At 47.7% G+C, this 21,603-nt stretch overlaps 1 protein-coding gene across 3 annotated transcripts in view; it reads left to right on the top strand.

Annotated features, from left to right (window-relative positions):
• Positions 1–21,603, top strand: part of GPC3 (glypican 3) — a 168,113-nt gene that overhangs the window by 100,120 nt on the left and 46,390 nt on the right. For all 3 annotated transcript variants that reach the window (XR_012634362.1, XR_012634361.1, XM_074915317.1), the window contains exon 6: positions 6,225–6,345. Coding sequence is in view for 1 of the 3 variants with exons in the window: in XM_074915317.1 (XP_074771418.1) it covers positions 6,225–6,345 (121 nt within the window). In the remaining 2 variants the exon portion in view is untranslated. The remainder of the gene's footprint in view (positions 1–6,224; positions 6,346–21,603) is intronic.

Genomic DNA, 21,603 nt, shown 5'->3' with positions numbered 1-21,603 from the left:
GTGCGTTGCACAGGATGGTTGGGAAGTGATAAAACTTCCTGTTGGCAGGGAACTGATACAGCAGGATCTCAGAGGGCTCTCATGGTAGTGAGACCAGGCTGCAAAGTGTTGACATTTGGAAATCCAGCAGAAAACGGCTCCTTTTTTATTTAGGTGAGAACGCTCCCCACTGAGAGTGTTGGATCCTCCTGGTTGCTTTTGAAGAAGCTTGCTTAGAGCTTCTGGTGGTGTAAATTGACTGCCGCACTGTGAGCTCTGCAGTGACTGCAAGCAAGAAACTGAGTGCAAATTGCAAGCCAGGAAGGCACCTGAGAGCCATACACTCCACCTCTCCCCAGCCACTGGCACCCCCATATAACAGATGCCTGCACATGGTCAAGGGATGGTGTGACCATGCACCTCGTATGGAACAGGACACCCGGGGTGGACCTGCGTTTGTCTGGACTGCAACCCACACCCAGCTCATGTCTGGGCTGGGGTAACTGGTATAATTGACCAGGTATCTCTGGACATCTTTCTTTACAGAGGAAACTATCAGGGAAAGATGGTTTCTTTCACCTCTTATTGGAGGCTTATTACTCCCTGTCTGCAGGGCCAGATGAGTGGGCTGGAAGCAGCTCTTGCAGCCTTTTGGCTCCTACTGCTGATGTGTCACTAAAGTTGTCCCACTAAACCAAAGGCAGCAGGGGCCACAGAGACTAAAATGTTGGGATCACCACTGTCCCCACCTTTACTGACCCACGAAAACCAGTTGGAGATAACATTTGGGTTCCTGCCAGGAGTGTGGGGGAGAAATGTTTCTTTCCTAACTCTCCTTTTACATATCTTCTTGCTTCCTATGTGGTGAGGACTTAGTGTCACCAGCCCACGTGGCCTGTAGTGAGTCATGTCTTGAAATGCAGAGCAGCTTTGGGGGATTGTGGGTGCTGGAAATGCTTCTCTCTTAAGCTTGGTTATTGTCTTGTGTGAGAAAACCTCCTCTTTTGCATTGTAGTCCTGTCTTCTAGCGGTCTGTGTTGTCTTTGTCCCCCAAATGCTCCCTCAAACAAGTGTGATTCAGTGAACAGAGATAGTAGAGAGCCTGCAAGGGGTACAACGCTGTTTAAATTGTGGAGCTGCATTTGAATAAATACTTTTCAACTGAAAGGCAGGGATAAATTAATTGTTATTTGAACCTCAAACTTACTTTCCTTTTTCTAAAAGGCGTAATTCTTTATGTCTGACTTGCAGGATTACTTTCTCTAAATCACATGTCAGGCATTGCAGTAACTCATCTCTCAGCCAGCGTGGCCAAGTGGATGAACACACATTTTACATTCATTGCCATATATTTAAATTGCATTTGTCATCTTGTCTTCCTTGCTCTGAAATGAAATCCTGGAAAGAGCTGTATTTGGACTGGAATGACCAAACATTCACAGGGGACATTTTTGGATGATGGGGAGGAAAGGAGGGGAAAACCCCTTAATCTGACTGCATGCTTTGGCATTTATGGATGAGAAGGAGCAGGAAGGGTCTGTAGTTGTGCTATCCCCACAGAAGACCTCAGATCATTAGTGTTTTCATCAGGTGGTTGTCTTTAAAGTTGTTTTTAGCAAGGGCTGCTTATCAGCACATTTTACAATGTGACATTTGTCTTTGGAAAATACCATGTCCCCAGCAAGAGCCCATACCCAGGGAGCCCAGGCAAGGAGATGCTGCTGACTGACGTCGAGACACGTCAAAGAGGAAAGTATTTTGGGCTTTGCTTATGAAGTGGAAGCCAGACCATGCTCATGTTGCAACACTGATACCCTTCAGCACGGGGACCCCCTGGGACTATGGTGTGGGCTTGAACCACTGTACATATTTACTGTTCGATGCTGCTATCGCCATGGCAGAGGTATGTGGTGGGTTTCATGGAGTGGCACAAGTGTCCTGCAGAAGGGACAGTTTTATTGGCAGCAGTTGAAAGCAGCTTGAGATGGCTCTGAGATTCCTTCTTTTCTGCATTGTGGCTGGAGAACACGGGAGGAAGGTGACTTTGCTTTGCAATGGGACCTGGGAGCCCACCAGCCCTGTGGCAGCTCGGTAGGATGCAAGGGAGCCTGAATGGGGACCATCCTGGGAGCCCCCTGTCCTGCAGCTCTGTGGGGACTGCAAAGGCATCTCTGTGCCATATTTAAGGTCTGGCTGCTTGGCCCAGGCTACAGGGAGGGGTGCCAGCTGCCTTTTGCAGCTTTTCTGGCATTTCAGGAATGCCCATCCCTCACTGAAGCTACATTTCAACGTCTTTAACCCTTGGGTTGGCTGCATCCCACATGCCTGAATACATGCCACCCAGTCCTGGTGCTCAGGCAGAGAGGGGCACAGCCGAGGAGGGGACTGGTGTCCCCTTTATACCTGAGTGCACAAGGAGGTCTTGGCTTAGCAGGCAGAGGCAGTGTGTCCTGAAGCACCCAAGCCAGGCAGGAGCATGTCTCTGGCTATTTGGATGTAGCGTATCCCTCTGCATCTGCTCCTTTGCAATTCATGCTCAGATGTGCAGCTTGTAGTGCCTGCTGCCTTGCTGCTTCAGATGACTTGTGTGATAATGAAAATGGTTCATTTTGGGCCAGGTGGGAAGCACCAGGTGATGGCACTCTGCTTCTCCAGCACTGCTGTTTTAGGGAGAGAGCCCTTTGCAAACACTTTCAGGTTTACTTCTTTCTCTGGTAGACTTGTCCCCCTGAGGAGGGTGATGTGAGGTCTTCACCACCCCACGGAGCCTTCTGGAGAACAATTTCAGTCTTCAGTCACATGGTTATGGTGTGTTACTGCCATAGTACTGTGTTCTTCCCTCCTGTACGATATTGCGTAGGCTACAGAAATCCTCTCTGGCAGTCGTGTGGATTTCAGAAGGGGTTTCGCCCACTCAAACCCAGGCTATTGAGCTTTTGTATAAAACTGTTTAGGAGTTTCGGAGGGAGTCTCTATTAATTTAGGTATGCACCAAATGGGCTTGGTTCTGCTCTTGCTAAAACCTGTGGGAGATTTATCCTGCTAGCTAAACCTCTTAAACCACAGGAGAGTTTTCAGCAATGTACTTTAAAGTTCCATCAGTGCTTTAAATTAAATTTATGGTCACACCAAAAATGATAGGTTTTTTGGCATCTAAAAGGTTATGCGTCTCAGGGATGTTTATGTTCAGTCGCCAGATGCGTTTGTCACATTGGCACGGTGGCATTAAGTGACTGTGTGACAAATAAGCAGCGGGTTTAATGGTTAGCTACTCCCAATTTCCCCTGCAAAAAGTTAAGCCCGAGTATTTGCAGAGCCGGGCAGATCTGTGCTTGCGACAGCAGCATCTTCCCACGAGATGGTGCTCGGAGCATGCGGTCCCGCCGGCCCTCTGTGCCAGGAATCCAGACCTTCTCCTGGCCATGGGCTGCTGCAGGCTGGGATCCAGCCTGGCACGCTCTGGCCCCACTTCTCACTTAGCTTTCAGCCTACGACAAGTCCCTTAATGCGTGTGGAGTGTCTTTCTGAACTGGGAGCTGTTGTGTCTCAGGGATAGCTCTGAGGATAAGGCAGCTATTAAAATAATTTTTTTTTTTTAAAGTGTGTGTTTTGCAAAATGTTGGGTGTCTCTGGGTGGAGAACAGCTGGAGTCGGTACAGCGCACCCGACTCTTTAGTTAGAGGAAGAGAAGGCTGAGGGGAGACCTCATCACTCTCTACAACTACCTGAAAGGACATTGCAGAGAGGTTGGTGCTCGTCTCTTCTCACAGGTGACAGAACGAGAGGGAATGGCTTTAAACTCCAACAGGGGAGGTTCAGACTGGACATTAGGAAAAAATTTTTTACAGAAAGAGTGGTCAGAGAGTGGAATAGGCTGCCCAGGGAGGTGGTGGAGTCACCATCCCTGAATGTGTTTATGGGTCGTTTGGGTGAGATGTTGGGGAATATAGTGTAGGGGAGAACTTTGTAGAGTAGGGCTGAGGGTTGTACTCAATGATCCCAAGGGTCTTTTCCAATCTGAATGATTTTGTGATTCTGTGAAGCACTGCATGGGGGGTTGACTGTGCAGGCAGCTGTCCCAGTGTTGAGGAGCTGGTGGGGCTTGGGAGATCCAAGTTGATGTCTCTGCTTTGCGGTGATGCTTCTCCTGTACCGGGAAAGCTGTTTATGTCTGGAAACAGGAATATACACAGGCATGTGCTTCTCTGTTAGAGGCACAAAAACTTCCCTTCTCCCATCCTTCATCGGTCATCCCTTTCAGTGAAGCATCTTGTGGGGTTGTCAGCCCTCAGCTGAGATGTGTATGGGAGTGCTTAGTGCCGGGGCTTGGCTGGGTGTGCAGACCCCTCCTCTACCTGTCACTCCTGCTCTGAAAAACCCTTGGAGTGGAAATCGGCCTCAGTCTTGTGTTTTAAATGATGTGAATAATTCAGGTCAGGGGCAGATTCCTGGAGCACCAGTATAAATCTAGGGTTGTCTTTGCATCTTCACGTCTGAGTCAGTCTCATTCCTAATTTAGAGTTTTAAGTGGGGCTAACCCACTATGTATCCCCCAAACCCTCAGTGTGCCCCAACAGATGTTGTGGGTGAATGTCCCCTTGCCTCTTGCTTTCTCCCCCAGCAAAGCATCCTCCCTGAGCCAGCCCCACCATCCCTCCCGTCTCCCTCTCCTCCTTTAAATCCCTGCTGAAGTCCCACTTCCTCCCCAAAGCCTCTGTGAAATGGGCTGACTGTCATCGCCCAAGCTTGCTCGGCAGCGTGGGGATGAAGGATTAGTGGGCAGGGGAGCGGGGAGCTGGCAGACAGAGAAGCAGTCACTGGAGCTGGTGCTGGGAGTTGGGTATGGAGGTGATGTGTAGGAGATGAATCGCAGAAAGGAATATTCATCGTGTTTACCCACGGCACCGGAAAAACAGATGTACAGGAAGGCAGACAGATCCTTGGCGTTATCTCGGTGATCTCTCTTTCGTAGGCTGTGCCGGGGTTTGGCAGTGTGTGCTCGGGCTGTCAGCTATTGGAGACGAGGACTTGTTTTGTGCTTGTAGAGTACCACAGCCCATCATTGGGGCTGCGATGAATACCAACAACCCACAGCTCGAGAAGGCACCACTGTGCTCCGTGCCACTGCTGTGGCTGCCAGCAGTCAGTGGCGGCAGCTGCTTGCTCTGGTCTTGAAGCTGAGTTTCAGGTTGGTGTAGACGAGCTTGTGTCATGTCCTGAGCATCGTGAGATCAGGTACTGAGTGTTGAAATGCATCATCCGAAGGCAAGCACGCAGTGACCCCTCTGTCACTCTTCTCATCACTTTTATCACTCTGATAAACTTCACGATTCCATAAATTTTGCAGCAGCGAATTTATATTTCTTTCCTAATTGCTGATGAAGATGCTGAGTGCAGGCTTGGCCACCCTCCTGTGCAGAGCTGCCCTGGCAGCTCAGGGAGGGTCCCTGCGGAGAGCTGCATCTGGAGATCTCTCCACAAGCTCTTAATCTGCTTTACGGGTGCTTTACTGACTTGCACAGTACCCATGTAAATTGAGATATGGGGTGGTGCAGAGCCCAGCACCGCACCAAAGTCAAGGTACGTTCTGTCTAAGCAGTTACTTTGATCCCTAAGGCTGGATCTCATCAAAGACTGAAATCAGGATTGTTTGACAACACCTATTTTCCATTAGCAAAGTTGACAGCATTAATTATATTCTGATGCTTTAATTCTTTATTATTGAAATCACACATCAGTGATAGTCATTATTTTGCAAGGGGGTTGATGTTATGCTAATCAGCTTGCAGTTAACTGGGTCATCCCACTCATTTTTTTTTGGCTGTGGGCACAACACTACCGCTCTTGTACTGGAGTCTCTGTGGTCTGCCAAGATTTATTTTAAACAAACATGAGCAAGCCAGAATTTCTGAGCCAGCTTTTTTAGGACTCTTGGGTGCAAGTTATGTGAAAATATTTATCCCTCTTGTATACTGTTTAATGTCTTCCTTGGTTACTAATGGACTGGAAAGGACTTCATTGTCCTCAAGTGATACAAGTACATAATCTTGCTGCTTCGCAAAGGCAGAGCAGAAATGTTTATGAGAATCTTCTGCCATTTCTTTGTCATTATTAACTGTCTCGTGTTCTCTGTTTTGGAAGGGGCTGGTGCTTATCTTGGAATTACTTTTGTTTGTACTGAACTTTAAAGTACTCCTCTATATTAGCCCATCACGTCGTGATCTCCTCTGTTCTCACTCCCACAGGTACAGTCCCCAAATCACAAGAAATGGAGCAAAAGCTCAGCCTGGCAACCATGAGGTGAAGATGAAAGGTCCCGAGCCAGTGATCAGCCAGATTATTGACAAGCTGAAACACATCAACCAGGTTTGTTGCAGGCATGCCAACAGGGATGGCTCCAGAGTGGGCGGTTTCCAAATCAGTTTGGCCTCCCCCACACTTTCATTGGGCTCAGCCAGACAACCCGGGGCAACTCCATCTTCGGCAGCTGTGTGTGGAGCCAGTGCCACCTCAGCCCCGCACGGTACCAGGCTCACAGGGCACGTGTGGCAGGTCCTGATTCATGCACGCTGGCGTGGTGCTCCGTGGGTGCTGTGGGAGCTGCAGGGCACAGTTATTGCAGCCCTCCAGGGCTCAGCCTGTGCCCGGGCGGTGCATGGGTGCATCCCTGCGGCACACTTCTGCTGTCCCCTGCACAGTGGAGGACCAGGAAAGATGGAGCTGCTCTGGTGTCCCCAAGCACGAGGTGCTGGCAGGGGTTTATGTGGCACCTGCCCTATGTCCCCGCTGCTTGGAGGAGTTTGGTTTGGCTTTGTTCGTGGCTGGCAGGGAGGGTCACCTGTTTCTTTGCTGTATCTCCCTGGATCCATTCCCAGTCACTACTGGGGCCAGTTACCGTTGAATGAGGAAATGGCAGAGCTGGGTGAGACCCTTTCCATTGGGGAGAGAGCTTCCTTCCCACGGTCTCAGACCTGGCATCCTTGCTGGGACAAGCAGTATCTTGTCTTTACCCATCATGCTAGGCCAGCTTAGGTCTGTGAACAAGTCCCACTGCTGCCAAGGGATTAGGTGGCACCTCTGCAGCGCGTTCAGCTTGCGATTGTTAACCTCCCAGAGCTCTTCTGCAGCACTGCCTTGGGCCAGTCAGGCTGGGGTCTGGCTCTGGACTCTCCTCTCTGTGTCACTGAGTAACTCACAGAGGGGAAGTTTTTCAGTAGGCTGATACCTTGGACCTCACTACTTTCCAGGGGCACAGCACTGGGACCTTGCAGGGCAAATACTCGGGCAATAATGCTGTTTGTTAGTACAGCTGAGCTTCCCAGTCTCTCCCGAGAGAGCTTTTATGGGTGGGGACCTTGTTCAGGGTCGCTCTAGCACGAGGCTTTGGGCAGCAATGGGTTCCCAGGATTAAGCCCGGCTTTGCTTCCAGGCCGGGTGGGCCATGAGGGCTGCTCTGTCTGGAGTTGCTGGCTTAGCGACTTTTCTGCTAACCTCTGCTTTCCTGCTCCCAGGGCTGCCAGGGACTGTTTTCATAGCAGTTCCCAGATTAACCCCTGCACCCTCCGATGCAGGCACGCCTCATTAAGTGCTGTCTGGGAGTGGGATGCAACAAGGGATTTGGGGTCCCTGGTAGCACCCTGCCACGAGGGAGCCGATGTGGGCAGCAGCAGCACAGCCCACTCTGTTTTCCCGTGTGCCTCTCCATGCCAAGCTGTGCCATCTGCCAGCAGCCCATAATTATTAAAAGGGGGGGGGTGGGGGGGTCAGAAAAAAATAGTATAGTCAGCTCCCTGTTAAATGGGGTAGAGGGCAGGCTTCAACCTGCAGGTGATAATGATATTTTGCCGTTCACAGTGAGAAAGTCGCACCAAACAAAACATGGTTATTAGTGTACTTGAAACTGCTGACATAAAGTGGTTGTGAAATGCTGGCTGCCAGATTGGGTCAAGTTAGGTCTTTGCTGAGCAGTTCAGGCTGCTGAGGAGTGGAGATCTGTGGAATGAGAGACCCTGGGTAAACATTGCTGGGCTGAACTCAGCTGTTTGCAGCAGCAGAGTGTCTTTGTCAGCTGCTACTTGGAGAAAAATAGTGGGTAAGGGGGTGAATATGGTCAGCTCATTCATGATGTCTTACAGTGCTTCCCCTCTTTGGGTTGCAGTATTGGATTGGAACGTGATATGGGGAGCAGGTGAGTTGTTTTGGTTTAAATGGCATAAACATAAGAGTCTGAATAATATTGAACCTTCTTGTAAAATTATTTGAGAAAGAGGGAACTGAGAATAAAATCAGGAGAAAATGGGAAGTGATTTGTGAAAATTAGTTATAAACCTAGCTATTCCTGTGGAGGGTCTGTAGTCTATGGTAAGTGGCTTATATACTGGGAAAGTAACTACAGAGGTTACTTAAATTTGGGATTTGGGGTGTCAGAGCTCACCATCACACGTATTTTTTTGGCCTACTGAAGTTTTGCATTCTCCTTCACATCTGGAATGCATCTTGAACACTGAAGAGTAGGAAATGTGGAAGGAGCAGCAGCTCTGGATGAATTACAGTTGTGTTTTTCAGGTGTTGGCTTCAGATCTGGGAAGCAGTGGGGACTCCCAGGCTGGGGAGGAGTGAAAATCTCCTTATCCGCCAAGCTCCGGCCAACAGTGGCTTTTAAGGGTTTTCAAACTTCCAGCATCTCTTAGAGAAAAGAACATCTTTTTGAGTGTTTGTAGCGCTCAGAGCTGTAAACTGGATTTCCCATGTGACTACCAGTAAATTGTGAGTCTAGTACCACATGATGACTTCCAGTGCGTTGTGTTAGAGATGCAGCTGGGACACTGCAGATGTGGGTAGACTCAAGAACCATGCTAATTGGTGCATGGTTTTTAGAGTTCCACAGCTTTTACTTTCACTTGTAGATTTTTGCTAATGTCTGTAATTTGCCAATGTCTTGGCTGCGATTTATTCCATGCCGCTCACACTGCTGAAAAATGTGTGTTCTTTCAACAGTATGCCACGTTTTCAGGCTTACTTGAGTTTGGTCAATGCGTTGTGTGCAGAAATCATGCTCACTCATTAGTTATGTCTTCTCAAACTGAAACTGGGTAAGTGCACACATATACATGAGAAATTCTCTTCAAACGTTTGCAGTTTGAAATGAGAAAGGTGTTTGTGCATTAGAACAAAATCCATGGGGACTGAGAGGAGTAGAGAAAACCTAACCAGAGGGAAGGGGAAGTAAAAGTTTGCCAGATTGTATTACTTCGGTTAAAGCACCTTTTATCAAGCAAAAATCAATAAATGAATATAGCGTGGCCACCTGAGTAGCATGTTGTCTCGACTCAGTCCTTTCTGGATGAGTCCCCCTTGGTGGTGCCTACTAATCACATCAAGACTCCAGATCATTTTTGTTTCACCTGAATCTGTGATTGTGGGTGGTGCTATTTTTCATGCGTTGGTGGGCAAGATGGTTTATTATTGCCATATTGGAAGTAAGGAATTTTTTTTTTTTTTCAGTTTTGTTAGATGTCTACCAAGTTTTGACTTGAGTTATTTTTGCTGTGTGCCCAGAGGCATGAACCAGTCCATCCATAAATATGAGCATTGTTATCTCAGCTGGGAGGCCAAGGGTCACCTTCAGGAAAATGAGTTGGAATTGGTTCCTAACTTTTATTTCCCAGAGTGGATGGGGTCTGTTTCTAGCTAGAAGGGTTTTCACTCATCCTGCACATGAAACTATATTGAAGCTGAAAGGTTATTCAGTGTCAGCACAAGGTCTTGCTCAGTTTTTTGTGACTTGGTAGCATCCCTAGGCAAAAAGCAGTGTGCAAGGTGAGCTATTTCCTCTGGTCACTCAATTTTCCTCCTGCCACAGGGATGTTTGGGTGCCTTCCAGATAGGGACAAGCTTCAAGTTTTAACAGATATGCATGGAGGTGGGAGCTATGGTGTGCCATGTCCTGGGTGCTTTGCCACGTTGATGACCTCCTATCGATCCTTCTCTTCCAAGAAAGGCTCTGGAGAGCAGACCTGAGTGATGCTGGTGTGAGGATGCATCAGGGGTGGAGACTGTGGGTACCAAATTGGCTGATGTGACACTCTTGGTCCTCCCTCCTGTCCTGAGCTGACTTGTGTGCTCTCTGCAGTGCTTATGGGGCTCTGACACCATTGCAGTGGATGCTTTACCCCATCTGTCCTGCACTTACCTGTTTAAGCTTGTGCCCAGTTCTGATCCCTTTTTATGCTTAGATAAATCCTGCTGTTTATCACAGGATGATCTCTACGAGGAAGAGTGCAATTTTGGAAGAAAAAGGGGGGAAAACCCAACCAAAAATGAATAGTAAAATCCATAAAAGGAAACTTAACTGGGGGAGATGTGTCTTTACAAGATTGAAGGGCCTGGAAACATATTGTGCATTTCCAGACACTTGAGTTAAGGGCTCATTTAGAATATTTCAGATACACTGGAGTTTGACAGTTCTTTGGTTTCCACATCAAACAATCTGTAATTTATTGCCCCATATAGGGACTGTGTTTTTATCATATTGCGTATTCTCTAGCCAGAAATCTAACTACCATATAAGCTCTTGAAAAAGTAAAACCTTTGGGGATCGGAATCCAAGCAATATGCTTTCACAGACCCTGAGAAACTCGCTTTGATTTATTTCCTTGGAAATAAGGGGAACACACAGTTTCTTGGAGTATTACAGCTGTTCCCCCAAGCAGGAACTCGCCGCCTTTCTTCACATGCTCAGTGTAAAGACCTGAGTCCTGCAGCGAGCCCTGTCTGAAAGAGCCTCGCGTTGCTCTTCGTGGGTTTTACAGGAGGATGAGAACAAAATTTAGAAGTTTTACGAGGCAGTAAAACATGGAGCTCTAGCTGAAAGGAGGAAAAAAAAAAAAAAAAGGCCCAGAGGTGTGAATGACCAAAGACAAAATAGACTTGAAGTTTGCAAAAAAAGTATGCCCCAGTGTCTAAATAGTCGTCTTTGAAGCTGGTTTGATCAACCAATATGTCCTGTATTTGTTTGTAGGTTTAATGGGCTGTTTCCTTGCGGCCTGGCTGCTGGGAGAGGGCATGGTGGAGGTCACCCAGAAGTTAATTTGGAAAGAGGCCAAAAGGCCACAACTTGATTGAATCAAATGTAAACAAAATAGGCCTGGGAACAGCATGATGCCCATGTGCCCAAGTCTCTCTCAAACTCCTTTGCTCAAAATATGGAGTACGGCAGAGTATCAGGGACTGGCAAAGGGGCTGTAACCCCACTGTAGGGGGACGATGCTTGGGGTGGCAAAGAGTCAGATCCAGACCCTGCTCAGAGCACACAGGGAACCTGTGAACGGGCTGCCTGCACGGTGTGGGGAGTGCTCCCCGGGCACGGGGCAGCTTGGGGCAGCTGCGGGTGCTTCTGGGGCAGACATGGGGTCCTGGGCAGAGGCCTTGCTGGACCCTGGCCCGGGCAGGTCAAAGCAGGGAAAACTATTAAGTTTATTATGGGAGACCCTGGGGAGCTGGGGATTTTTCAGGAATATATTTCCCCTTCAGGAAAATTCGTGACTTTGACAGATTTGGTGGAATCACATCTCTCTGTGGCCTGCTAGGCTTTGTGAGGGTTACTATTCCCACAGTATTTTAATTCCCTGGCCAGATGAAACAGCACAATAATTACAAAAATGCGAAAACTGCCAAATTGTTAAATAATGTGATGCACAACACCATTTGAAAATTCAATATTTAAATTGCATCAAAACAAATCACTTTGGGGTGATTTTCCACTTTTAAATTTAATAAATTAACACTGCAATGTCTGAAGTGCTGTATATGTGTAATATAATTTAGCAAGTCCTCAAAAGAAGTGTTCATAAACACAATAATTACTTGGACACGCCTTTTGTTCAACATTATTAAACAGTTTGTAACAATTAAAATATTAAAACCACATGTTGTTGAAAGCAACCAGACATTGGAATTATTTTTTAGTAAGGCTATTAAATAAAATGACAGCAGATTTTTATTTTAATGATAAATGCATTTTGGAATGGATCAGCTAATTCTTCTTTTACTACACAAAATAATCTGTAGCTCCACCAAGTCTAGGCCTGGTATTTAAAGACTAACTCCATCCTCCTTTTGAGCTGTGTCTCGGCTCTCGTTAACACGTCCAGTAAATGCTCTCCGACTCCATATGCAAGTGGCAATTACAGGATTTTGCCAGGCCAGTAAATCGGGGGAAGTGTGACCCTCTGTAACGAGAACATAATTAAATTTGAACATATCTGACTGTCGCATTGCTTTTTAAACCCTAACCCTTCCTTCCCATCTCAGTAAGAGCCGGCGTTTGCCCACGCCAGCTATCGCCTGTCAGGGCCCTATCTGAAAATGTCCCAACTTTATCAGGTTTGTTGTGGGAACACTGTACCCGCAGGTCACCCAAAATAGGTTTTCTTTAACAGCTCGAGATTAATTGGATCTAGTGTGTTTGCATGTGTATTTTTAAACAAAGGTGTGTAATCTGGGCTGTTTGCTGAAGTTTCTCGCCTGTTTTTCCTGTGGTCTTGCACAAGACAGGAGCGTAAGGGGTGTGCTGTGTTAAGCCCCACGCTTTTAATCCTTGTGTGGTTACCTTTGCTGTGGAATGCGAGGTATTTCCCATTTTCAGTAAGGAAAGAGCAGTAAATAGGCACGTTTCTGGTACTGCTCAGTGTTGTGCTGAGAGCCCGAGCATCTCCCGAGTGCTGCATAAACCTGGCTAACCCTGTCTGTTACTGACTGGCTGTTTTTATTGAGGGTATTGTCCACATACACATCAATATCAAAAAAGTACTCATATCGGGCAGTTTTTAGAGAAAAATTCATTGTAGGATTTTCCTCGGAGCACTCAAATCCTTTGATCTATGGCCATGTGTCCCTTTTTTTTTTTTTTTTTTAAATAATGAGACTGCAGAGCTGTCATTTTCTGAGATAAGATTCACTGTTTCGTTGTCCTTCCCCCAGCAATGAATTTCAGGAACGCATGGGAGAGGGCTGGGAAAGGAGTTTGTCTGTGCAAGCCAAGTATCTCCTTTATTGATATGAAAAAGGAACGCCTCACCTGTGCTTCCTTTTTGCTAATCCCACTTGCCTTTCCAGGGATTGCTTTACTCATCCGTGGTGTTTCACTGCTTATCTAGTATTGGAATAGATGTTTAGCTCAGTTGAGACTATAGGAGCAGCAAAGCTTTCCCAGGTGGTGAATCCGTCTCCTTGCTTTTCTCAGCAAGACCAGGAAGCTGCTGGGGCTGAGCTTGCTTGGGTGGCAGTTTTTGGCAGGTTTCCACACCAGTTTATTGTCTGGTGTTCATAACCTTTGGGTAACATAAATACAATTTTATCACTCTCCTTCCCTGAAATTCCCTGGTTGCTGCAGTCTTACGCATGAGAAAGGATTCAACTTTGCCCCTGTGGCTTCAGCTCCGGAGGGGAGGCAGGTGCCTCAGGTGTGTCCTGCAGGGACCAGCCTCCAAACAATGCTGTGGAAATCAGCTGGAAAAAAAAAAAAAATTACATTTAAAAGGGATTCATTTGGTTTTGTGTCCAAAACATGCAGCTGATGCACAGCGGCGCTTTAAAACAAACACCAGATATCCTGTACCAGTGCTGGAGTTTATCCTGTTGTGGAGGAAACAAACCTGGAGGAATCCTTGTGCAGCAAAACACGGTTTAAGTGGAGCTGTTGATACCGAGTTAACAGCTAATTACGGTTATTCTGGGCCTCCTTAATTGTATCAAATGTCACCTTGTGCTGTGACTCAGGCTGGTAATTTAATCGGTAGATGTCCGAGGGAGGTGTCCTCCTCCATGGTCCCAGTAACAACGCCCACGGCTCTCTGGTGTTAGTGGGATGATTGTTAGGTTTCTCATTTATGTGTTTTAATCCAACATTTGATTTAATGTCAAGTGTGGTCTAGACTGAGAGGGGACTGGGATTCTGGGAGCTTCATTGTCCAGAGCAGGCCTGGAAGGTAACCCATGGGCGTCTTGGCCGCAGAACCAATCTGATCGCTTTTGTTCCTGGGAAGAAGCCTTTTTAACAGTAACGTTACTTTTGATTCCAGTTTGACGTTATGTAGCCCCTTATTGATAACGTTCTCAGGGGAAGGGAGGAAAAGCCCCTCTGCGGCGTTAATGTGTATCTGGTCTGCAGCACCAGCCAGGGATGGGTGGCGGAAGAGTCTTTCCAGATCCTGCCGGCTCAGCCTCCTGCAGGTTTGTGTGTATCCTGTATTGGAAGCACTCACTGCTCTGGTATCCCTTGGATGGAGAGGGCAGTGTAAGGTGTCTTACTTCTATGTGCAGAAAGACATTAGCCTGCTGAAGCAGTTCATCTTCTGATTTCAACAGCTTCATTCTTGCAACAAATGTCACCAAAGCTTTCTAGGTCTGAAGGAGAAGAGGCATTAGACCTATGCCCCACCCAGCAATCCTGCTCTGGGAAAGGGTGGTCCCTTTTTTAAAGCACTGCCTTGGTTTGGTAAGAAGCTGAGGCTGCTCCTGGGACCTCTCTTGATGCTCTATCCCACCTCCGTGGAGGCAGCGGCCAGCACAGGCTGCTGCAGATTTTATCCAAGCTGTGCTGCTGTCAGAAAGTGCAAGAGGTTTTGTACGTTTTGGGTAATGAATAATTTGTAATCTCACTCCTTTTGTTATACCTGCTGACAAAGCAGATGTCTGTAATTAGGCAGGTCTCTGCGCTGGCAAACCCAGTCCCCAGTCAGTGAGACTGCTTTGACCTGTCTGCACTGGGGCAGGTGTAAATAACCCTCATGGCTCAGGAGGACTCTCAGTTAATGCTGTTGCTCGTTAAACTTCTTAGCTTGGTTTTGACATGTAACTGACTGCAAAGGTTGGGTTGTGTTTTAGTGCTCTTGCTGTTGGAGCACATGCTGCTCGAGATGGCCCTTGCAGCACATAAAACTCTGAGGGCAAACAGGGAAGTTTAGGTTACAGCAATATTTATTGCCTATGGCCTCACTCAGCTCTATTGTGAGGGAATGGTATTTAAAAGAAGAAAATGTGCTTGGCTGGCCTTTCTGCAGATACATGTAAGAAGATGCTGTCTTGGGTGAAACGGTCATCAGGGAAGGTGGGAGGCAGCTGGCAGAGGATGGGTGTTTGAGATATCAAGAAATACTGTGATGGGCAGGAAGTTACTTTCTATTTTTGGCAGGACCCCTCGAATGCTTCCTGCCTATGAGTGGGGAAAGAGTTTACTGACCTTTTTGTGTGGCACATAAGCCTCTAAATGCTGAGGGTGATATTCAATGTAGGTGCGTTTCAGGGCTTCCTCTGTGAGTGTTGGATCTCATGGGGGAGGGTATAAAGTCACCAGCTTTGAACCTAATTTAGATGCTGAGTTGCTTCAGCTGCTCAGTTGGTGGCTGTGCATCTGTGTGGGAGAGCCACCCCGAACAGGGCTCCTCCTGCCTCTTGCCTGCAGCTCTGGAGGCCTGAGCCTTGCAGGGTCTGTTTCTGTTGGATACATTCAGTGTTGGTGAGGAGCTGCACCCCAGTGTGTATCAGCAGTGTCCATGCTGAAGCCTGGATGTTCCTTTATCCAGCTTTTAGACCCATCCTAGGAGTCAGGTGCTAATATTGACACTGAAAAAGCTGTGGCCCTGAAGTTAAATTTTCTCCTGTTTGGATTTTAGCAAGCAGCAGCCATGCTCTGAATGCAGAGTAGAACTGTGACCTTGCCCAGGAGCCAGCCCAGCCATCAGCCGTTAATTAGGGACCAGGGAGGCTGTAGAGACCCTGTTCCTGGGATTATTTCTGGGCTGGTTTGTCTCATTGAATGCCTGCATAAATACTTGCAGCAGTCGGGCCTGGGACTCCCCATTCCAGCTGGGCGCCTTCCCTGGCAGCAGCAGCAGCCCAGTCCTGCCTGTGGACCCCCTGTTCACCCAGGATGGTGTGGTGACTGTTGTGTGGCAGAGGTGGCCATGGGACACTGGAGGTCACTGACCCTACCAGCTCCCAAGGAGCATGTCCAGGGCTCAGCTAGGCACAACCTGTGCCCCAGTGTGGTGGCCGGTGGGTCCCCAGGGAGGGCAGACTGACTACATGCTGCTCCCTAGCTATCAGGTTTGGGGGGGTGTTTGCCACGATCTCCTCCTCCTCCTGCCTGATTTAAGCCTCTGCTGAATTCAATGGCTTGGTAATTAGCCTTGCACTGGTGTTGTCTTGTCTGATAGGAGGTAACTGGCTTATGAGACAGTTGTTCAGTCCCCTGTGACAATTCTGTGTAGCTGGGAACATTCAGCAGAACTGCTTGCAGTTGCTTTTTGGTCTTCCAGTGCCTTGGGGTGAAATGAATGCAAAAGTAAAGCTTAGAAGGAGCAGCCCCTGGGAGGTCAAGGTACGTTCAGGGTGACAGGGGCTGGTGTTCTGGCAGAAACCTCTGTACAAGACAACATTGTGCACAAAAATACATGATTTGAGAAGTTCCTTTCCACTGGGAGCATTTAGGGGAAAAGGGAAGCGTCTGGGATGAAGATTTGCTCCTCATTTGTGTGGCAGAAGGAGAAGAGGGGGAAAAAAATCCTTCTGGCACAGTTCTCGGCTTGCTGTTTCCTACCTGGTGCCAAGGACGAGATGTTTGTCTCGCAGGCAGCCCCGGCAGACGTCGCTGACAGCCGGAGAGTGGCCACGTGTGCTGGAGCCTGAGCCAAGAGGAAATCTCCCAGCCGCTCCGCCGTGGGCTGGGCTGGGCGGCAGGGAGGCTTCAGGGACCCGCTCGCTGCTGCACGCCCTGCCTTGGGCACGCCAGTCCCCCTCGACACAAACGTGGGGCTTTTTTAGCAGATGGCTCAAGGTGGCATGATACCTACGTGTCCTCCTACGTGCTCTTGCATCTAGGGCACCTGCCTTCCAGGCCATCCCTGCTCAGGTGCCTGAAGGATGTGGTGGCGATGAGGTGGTTGATTGCTCCATCTCTACCCATGTTGTCTTATTGTTCCTTGTGCTCCTACTTTGCTTGTTGTCTCATGTTTCATCTTCTGGTGATGTGCACTTTGGGCCCTCCTGAGCAGTGTTTGGAAGGCAGAGTGGTGTTCTGCTCCAACATAACTAAACAAAATATGGAAAATATGGATAATAGCAGTGATGGGTCCTGGCCCATGTAGGTTCCCACACCCTTCCTTACTCAGTTGCCAACTCCCCCTGAGGGGTGGCTGCTTGACAGGTGCAGAAATTGGTCCATGTTCTCCTGTCTAGTGATGCAGAGCGAGTGGAGAGGGGAAGGCGGCTGGGGCTGCTGGTAGGAGACTGAGAAACTTTGTGGGGAGAAGGAGCTGGGAGACAATGCAAGTGAAGACATGGTGTGGGAAGGGATTGAGGCAGACACCCTTGCAGGTAGCAAGGAAGGGAGCATCTTTGCAATGCCTTTCCACCCTCAACAGGCATGAGTGATTGTGTGCCTGGTGAGGACAGGTCTCTTGGTGACTTTCTTGTTTAATTCTTCCAGGCAGTCTGAAAGCCCAAGTAGTCTTGAAATAATCAGGTCTTTCCCTGATGCAAGTTTAGAACTGCACCCACGCGATTAATATGGCATTCTGGTCCCCTTTATCAATGTGCAGGTTTCCTGGGTTGTGCACCAGACATCCTCAGGAGATGCTCTGGCATGAGTAGCACCAGATCTGAAGCGGTTGTGGGCTTTGTGGCAGAGACTGGAACTGAAGAAACAGTGCAGGTCAGTCTAGTCCAGGCAAAGCAATGCAGAGCTGGAAGGGGAGTGTTTGCAGTAAATAGCTACATTTCTACATCACTTCTAGAGAAGTGGTAGATCATAGGAGTCTGTCTGATCCTGGCAGGAAAATGTCCAGGTAGATTCCAGCAAGGTGCTGAAGGCATCATCTACTAACTGGTTCAGCTGCTTGTTCAATGATTGGTTTAATGATTGGGGTTTTGGAGTTTGAGGGATGTCTGTATGTGATGGAGGTGGATGGCACTGTGTGGGAAGGGATGCTGAAGGACAGGTGACAGTTTGGTCTCAGAAATTCAAAGGAGGAGAAGGAGCTGTAGCAGCTCACAAAGGGAAAAGCAGCATTACTCCATCATCATCATTGATGCAGGGCTCAGGGGAACAGCCAGAAGCAGACGGGGACTGCCCAGGTCCCCAGCAGGCTGGGCTGGACACTGCAGCCCTGCTTGTCACCCACACCGTCCTGTTCCTTCCTACCGCTGCACAAAAACAAGCCATAAATAGCTGCGGGGTGGAAAGGGAAGGAACTGGATATAAGGTGAATGAGCTGATCGTAAAGCCTGAGTAATCTCTTTTTCGCATGTGCCCTGTGATGAATGAGCATTTGTTCGGGTCGGGGGAAGTGACACCTCCCCTGCCTTGGGGAGAGCAGGCAGGAGCCGGTCCCTCTGCCTGCTGTGGTGCTAGTGAGGGCTTAACCTCCTGTTTGCAGGAGCATCCTGTCCCGGGCATCACCCTGCTGTCACCAAACCAGAGCAATTCATAACGGCTTGGCAGCCCCTTCTGCTGCCAGAAGAGATTTACTGTCCAGTGTGGACTCATTTTAATTACTGCCAGCACTTAGGGGTCTTTATCTGTCTTCCTTTACCCATAGGGATGTTGTCAGTTTTGATAGCTAATCTGGAATTAAGCTGATGATCCATAAAGTAGGGCCACCCTTTGGCCAATAATTCCTTGCTGTCACCAGCTTCTTTGTGCTATCAGTAGAGTGACCAGGAAAACTGATTTACTGGCAGCTGAGAGCATCTCCTCTGGAGCCCCTGGATGCAGTAAATGGGGTCCTGCTGTGCAGGTAGACCCTGGGTGATGCACAATAGGGATTTTTCCCATTCCAAGAGATGGTATTTTGAGTGCTAGAAGTAAAGACTTAAACATTTATATAGCTGAAGAGCCACAATATAAACTCAGAGCTGCAGTTCACCCCTTTTGGCACCCATTGCCACAACCTGGTGTGAAGCCCTGAGAGCAGTGTATGGGGAGGACGTCCCAGGGCTGTCCCTTGCCCAGCTTGCCCAGAGCAGGCAGGAGGTGCTGCCTGAGGCTTGGTCTGCTGAGTATAGCTTCAGCAGTACAAAACCTGCGACGTCTTGAAGCAGGCAGCACGGGGAAGTGTAGGATTTGCTTTTAGAGCAGCTGATAAAACAGCTGACATGCCCAGCTTGTTGTTTTTCCAAGCACTGAAAATGACTTTTCCAGCTCCAAAGCCTGCTTCCACTTTATTAACATTTGATTAGCGATCACTCCTTGTTATGCTGAGCTTGAAATAGGAGTACAATTAGGAACAGGTTTCTTCTCTGCCACGTCTGTGCTGCCAAGGTGCCTCCAACTGGAAGGGCCGTAAGGAAACCACAATTTGGGTGTCCTTCTGCCCAAATGGACTCTTGTGTCCATGGGCTAATGTGGTCAGAAGGGCAACGATGCCTGCCTGTGTGCATAGGCACATGAGTTCATTCTTGGAAGACAAAAGTACAGATTCTGGTATCTAGAGATATCTTAAAGATTTTAAATACCCCTATTTTTAAATGGCAATTGGTGCTCGGTTCCAGGGAACATTGAGTTTTTCTGTAATATGCGTTGTATTTTATTGACGCCAGAGAGGGGGAAAGCTCTCTAGAGCTTGGAAAGAAGCAAATGAAAATGATGCTGTTGATCTTGCATGGAGTTTCTGCTAGTGCACACTCCTGTGCCACCACGGCCCCTGTCCACAGAAAAAATAAACCAAATGGAGCTGGGAAATAGAGAAGTAGAGTGGAGGGCAGCAGTGAATCTCATGATGAGGATTGTTTAAATAATAAAGAAAGTATTTGCTAATAAAAGATAATTTTTTCCATGCGATTTCCAGGGCTAATAAGCAGAGGAAGTGGAGAGAATCGATTCTCCTGTTGCATACTTGTGTATGATCAGGCCACAAAATTCAAAACACATGAGTTTTCAAAAAAGTCCAACAACTTCAGCCTTTTAAAATGGGTTCCTTTCCCTGATTCTTGCTTGTGATCAGATAATGACCTTCGTAAGCAAAACAACCCCAGCTGTATTTCATAATGGGAATATACTTCTGTACATTGTAATGAGCTGTTAACAGGGAACAGTATCGTGTGAAAATCTGCACGTTTCCCATGATGCTGCCCTGACTTAAAAGCCACCCGTAAATTATTTGGTATCGCAGATTTCAAGGTGAGTATTGGCTGTAAGATCTAGTTTTTCTCTCCCAAAACCAATGTTTTCAGCAGGCTGGAATTTAAAATAGAAAAACCTGACCTGTTGGGAATCTCAGGAATTGTGTGGGAAGTATCGCAGCATCTGTGTCGGGTACCTGAAAGCACATGGCCGGAGCGGGCGGCTTGCGCAGTGGCAAGGGGAAATAACACCTTTGCTCCTCCAGAACTCTTTCTTACCGAGGCTCCTGAAGAAAGGCATCCCAAGTTTTGCGGGTGTTGACGAGTTGGTGGGTTTGGCTGAGTTTTGAGAGGTTTCTAGCAAAGCCAGGGGCTGGTTTTTGCTGCTGGGTTGAGTTCCCAGGGTCCCCTTCATGGGCATATGGCTGGGAATCCAGGGGAGTTCTGCACTAAGACACTTTTTCTGGTGGATGTGAATACTTGATTATTAAGCGTATGTTACAATTCTGAATATTATTTTAGCTGCAAGTTCAGTCTCCATCCTCTCCAGCTTTTTAGGTTTGATCATATTCCAGAGGCTTACTAAAAACATGCAAAGAATTTCAGCAAAACTCTATGGAACACTTTTATTAAATTCTTTCAGTCATGCAAGCTAAATTAAATGACAGCTCTGTCCACCAAAAGATTACAAATATTAATCAGACTTCTCCCGTAAACTCATGAAAGAATTAAATGCTTTTGTAAAAGTCTTCTATTCCCCTTAATAATCTGTTAAGTTGTTCCCTTCACTTTACGTATTTTTTGAAGTATGTTGAAAGGGATGATTTCTGCCCTGAAGAAGCACAGTGCTTGTAGCTCACTGCCGATATTTTATCTGAATTGTGGGCAGAATTTTCGGTATTGCTCAAATTGATATTTGCAATACCGCAGGCATTGTTTCCAAAAGGAGAGAACAGCTATTAAACTGCAGTCCAAGAAACACAATGCTGATTTCTTTTCAGAGAAGGGAGATTAATGATAAAAAGTATGTTGCAGCTCTCACTGTTTATGTTAAAATTGGAAAAACAAGACCAGGTGGCTCAGTGGGCTGGTGGGATGGTGAGCTCTGAGTAAAGTGGTTGTAAAGAATGAGGAGTTATAAAGATTTCAACATACAGTGGCCTGTCCAAATCCAGCTGAGTCATTACCCCATGTTGCTGCATCTGTTTTTGTCTGGTCACTGTATGGTTATGAATAATTGTGTAAATCACGCTGGGATGCCCTGGGGAGCTTTCCTTGCAGAAAGGCTTGGCGCACTGTTCCCATCTGCCTTGTTTTTTAAGCTGTAGGGAGACCACAGGAAAAGCCAAGCAACAAAGATGTATATGGGGACCAGCCGGGCTGCCCGGCATCCCTCGTGCCGATGCCCCGGCGGCCGATGCGGCAGCGGAGGTACAGCGACACCGCCCCTGCCCTTCCCATCCCCAGGGTCGTGGTTTAAAAGGGATGAGACTGGAAATAAAG

This window comes from Athene noctua, chromosome 11, assembly GCF_965140245.1.
Source record: "Athene noctua chromosome 11, bAthNoc1.hap1.1, whole genome shotgun sequence".
Classification (NCBI taxonomy): Eukaryota; Metazoa; Chordata; class Aves; order Strigiformes; family Strigidae; genus Athene; species Athene noctua.
Note: the sequence above shows the minus strand (reverse complement) of the source record. Positions and strands in the feature narration are given on the sequence as shown.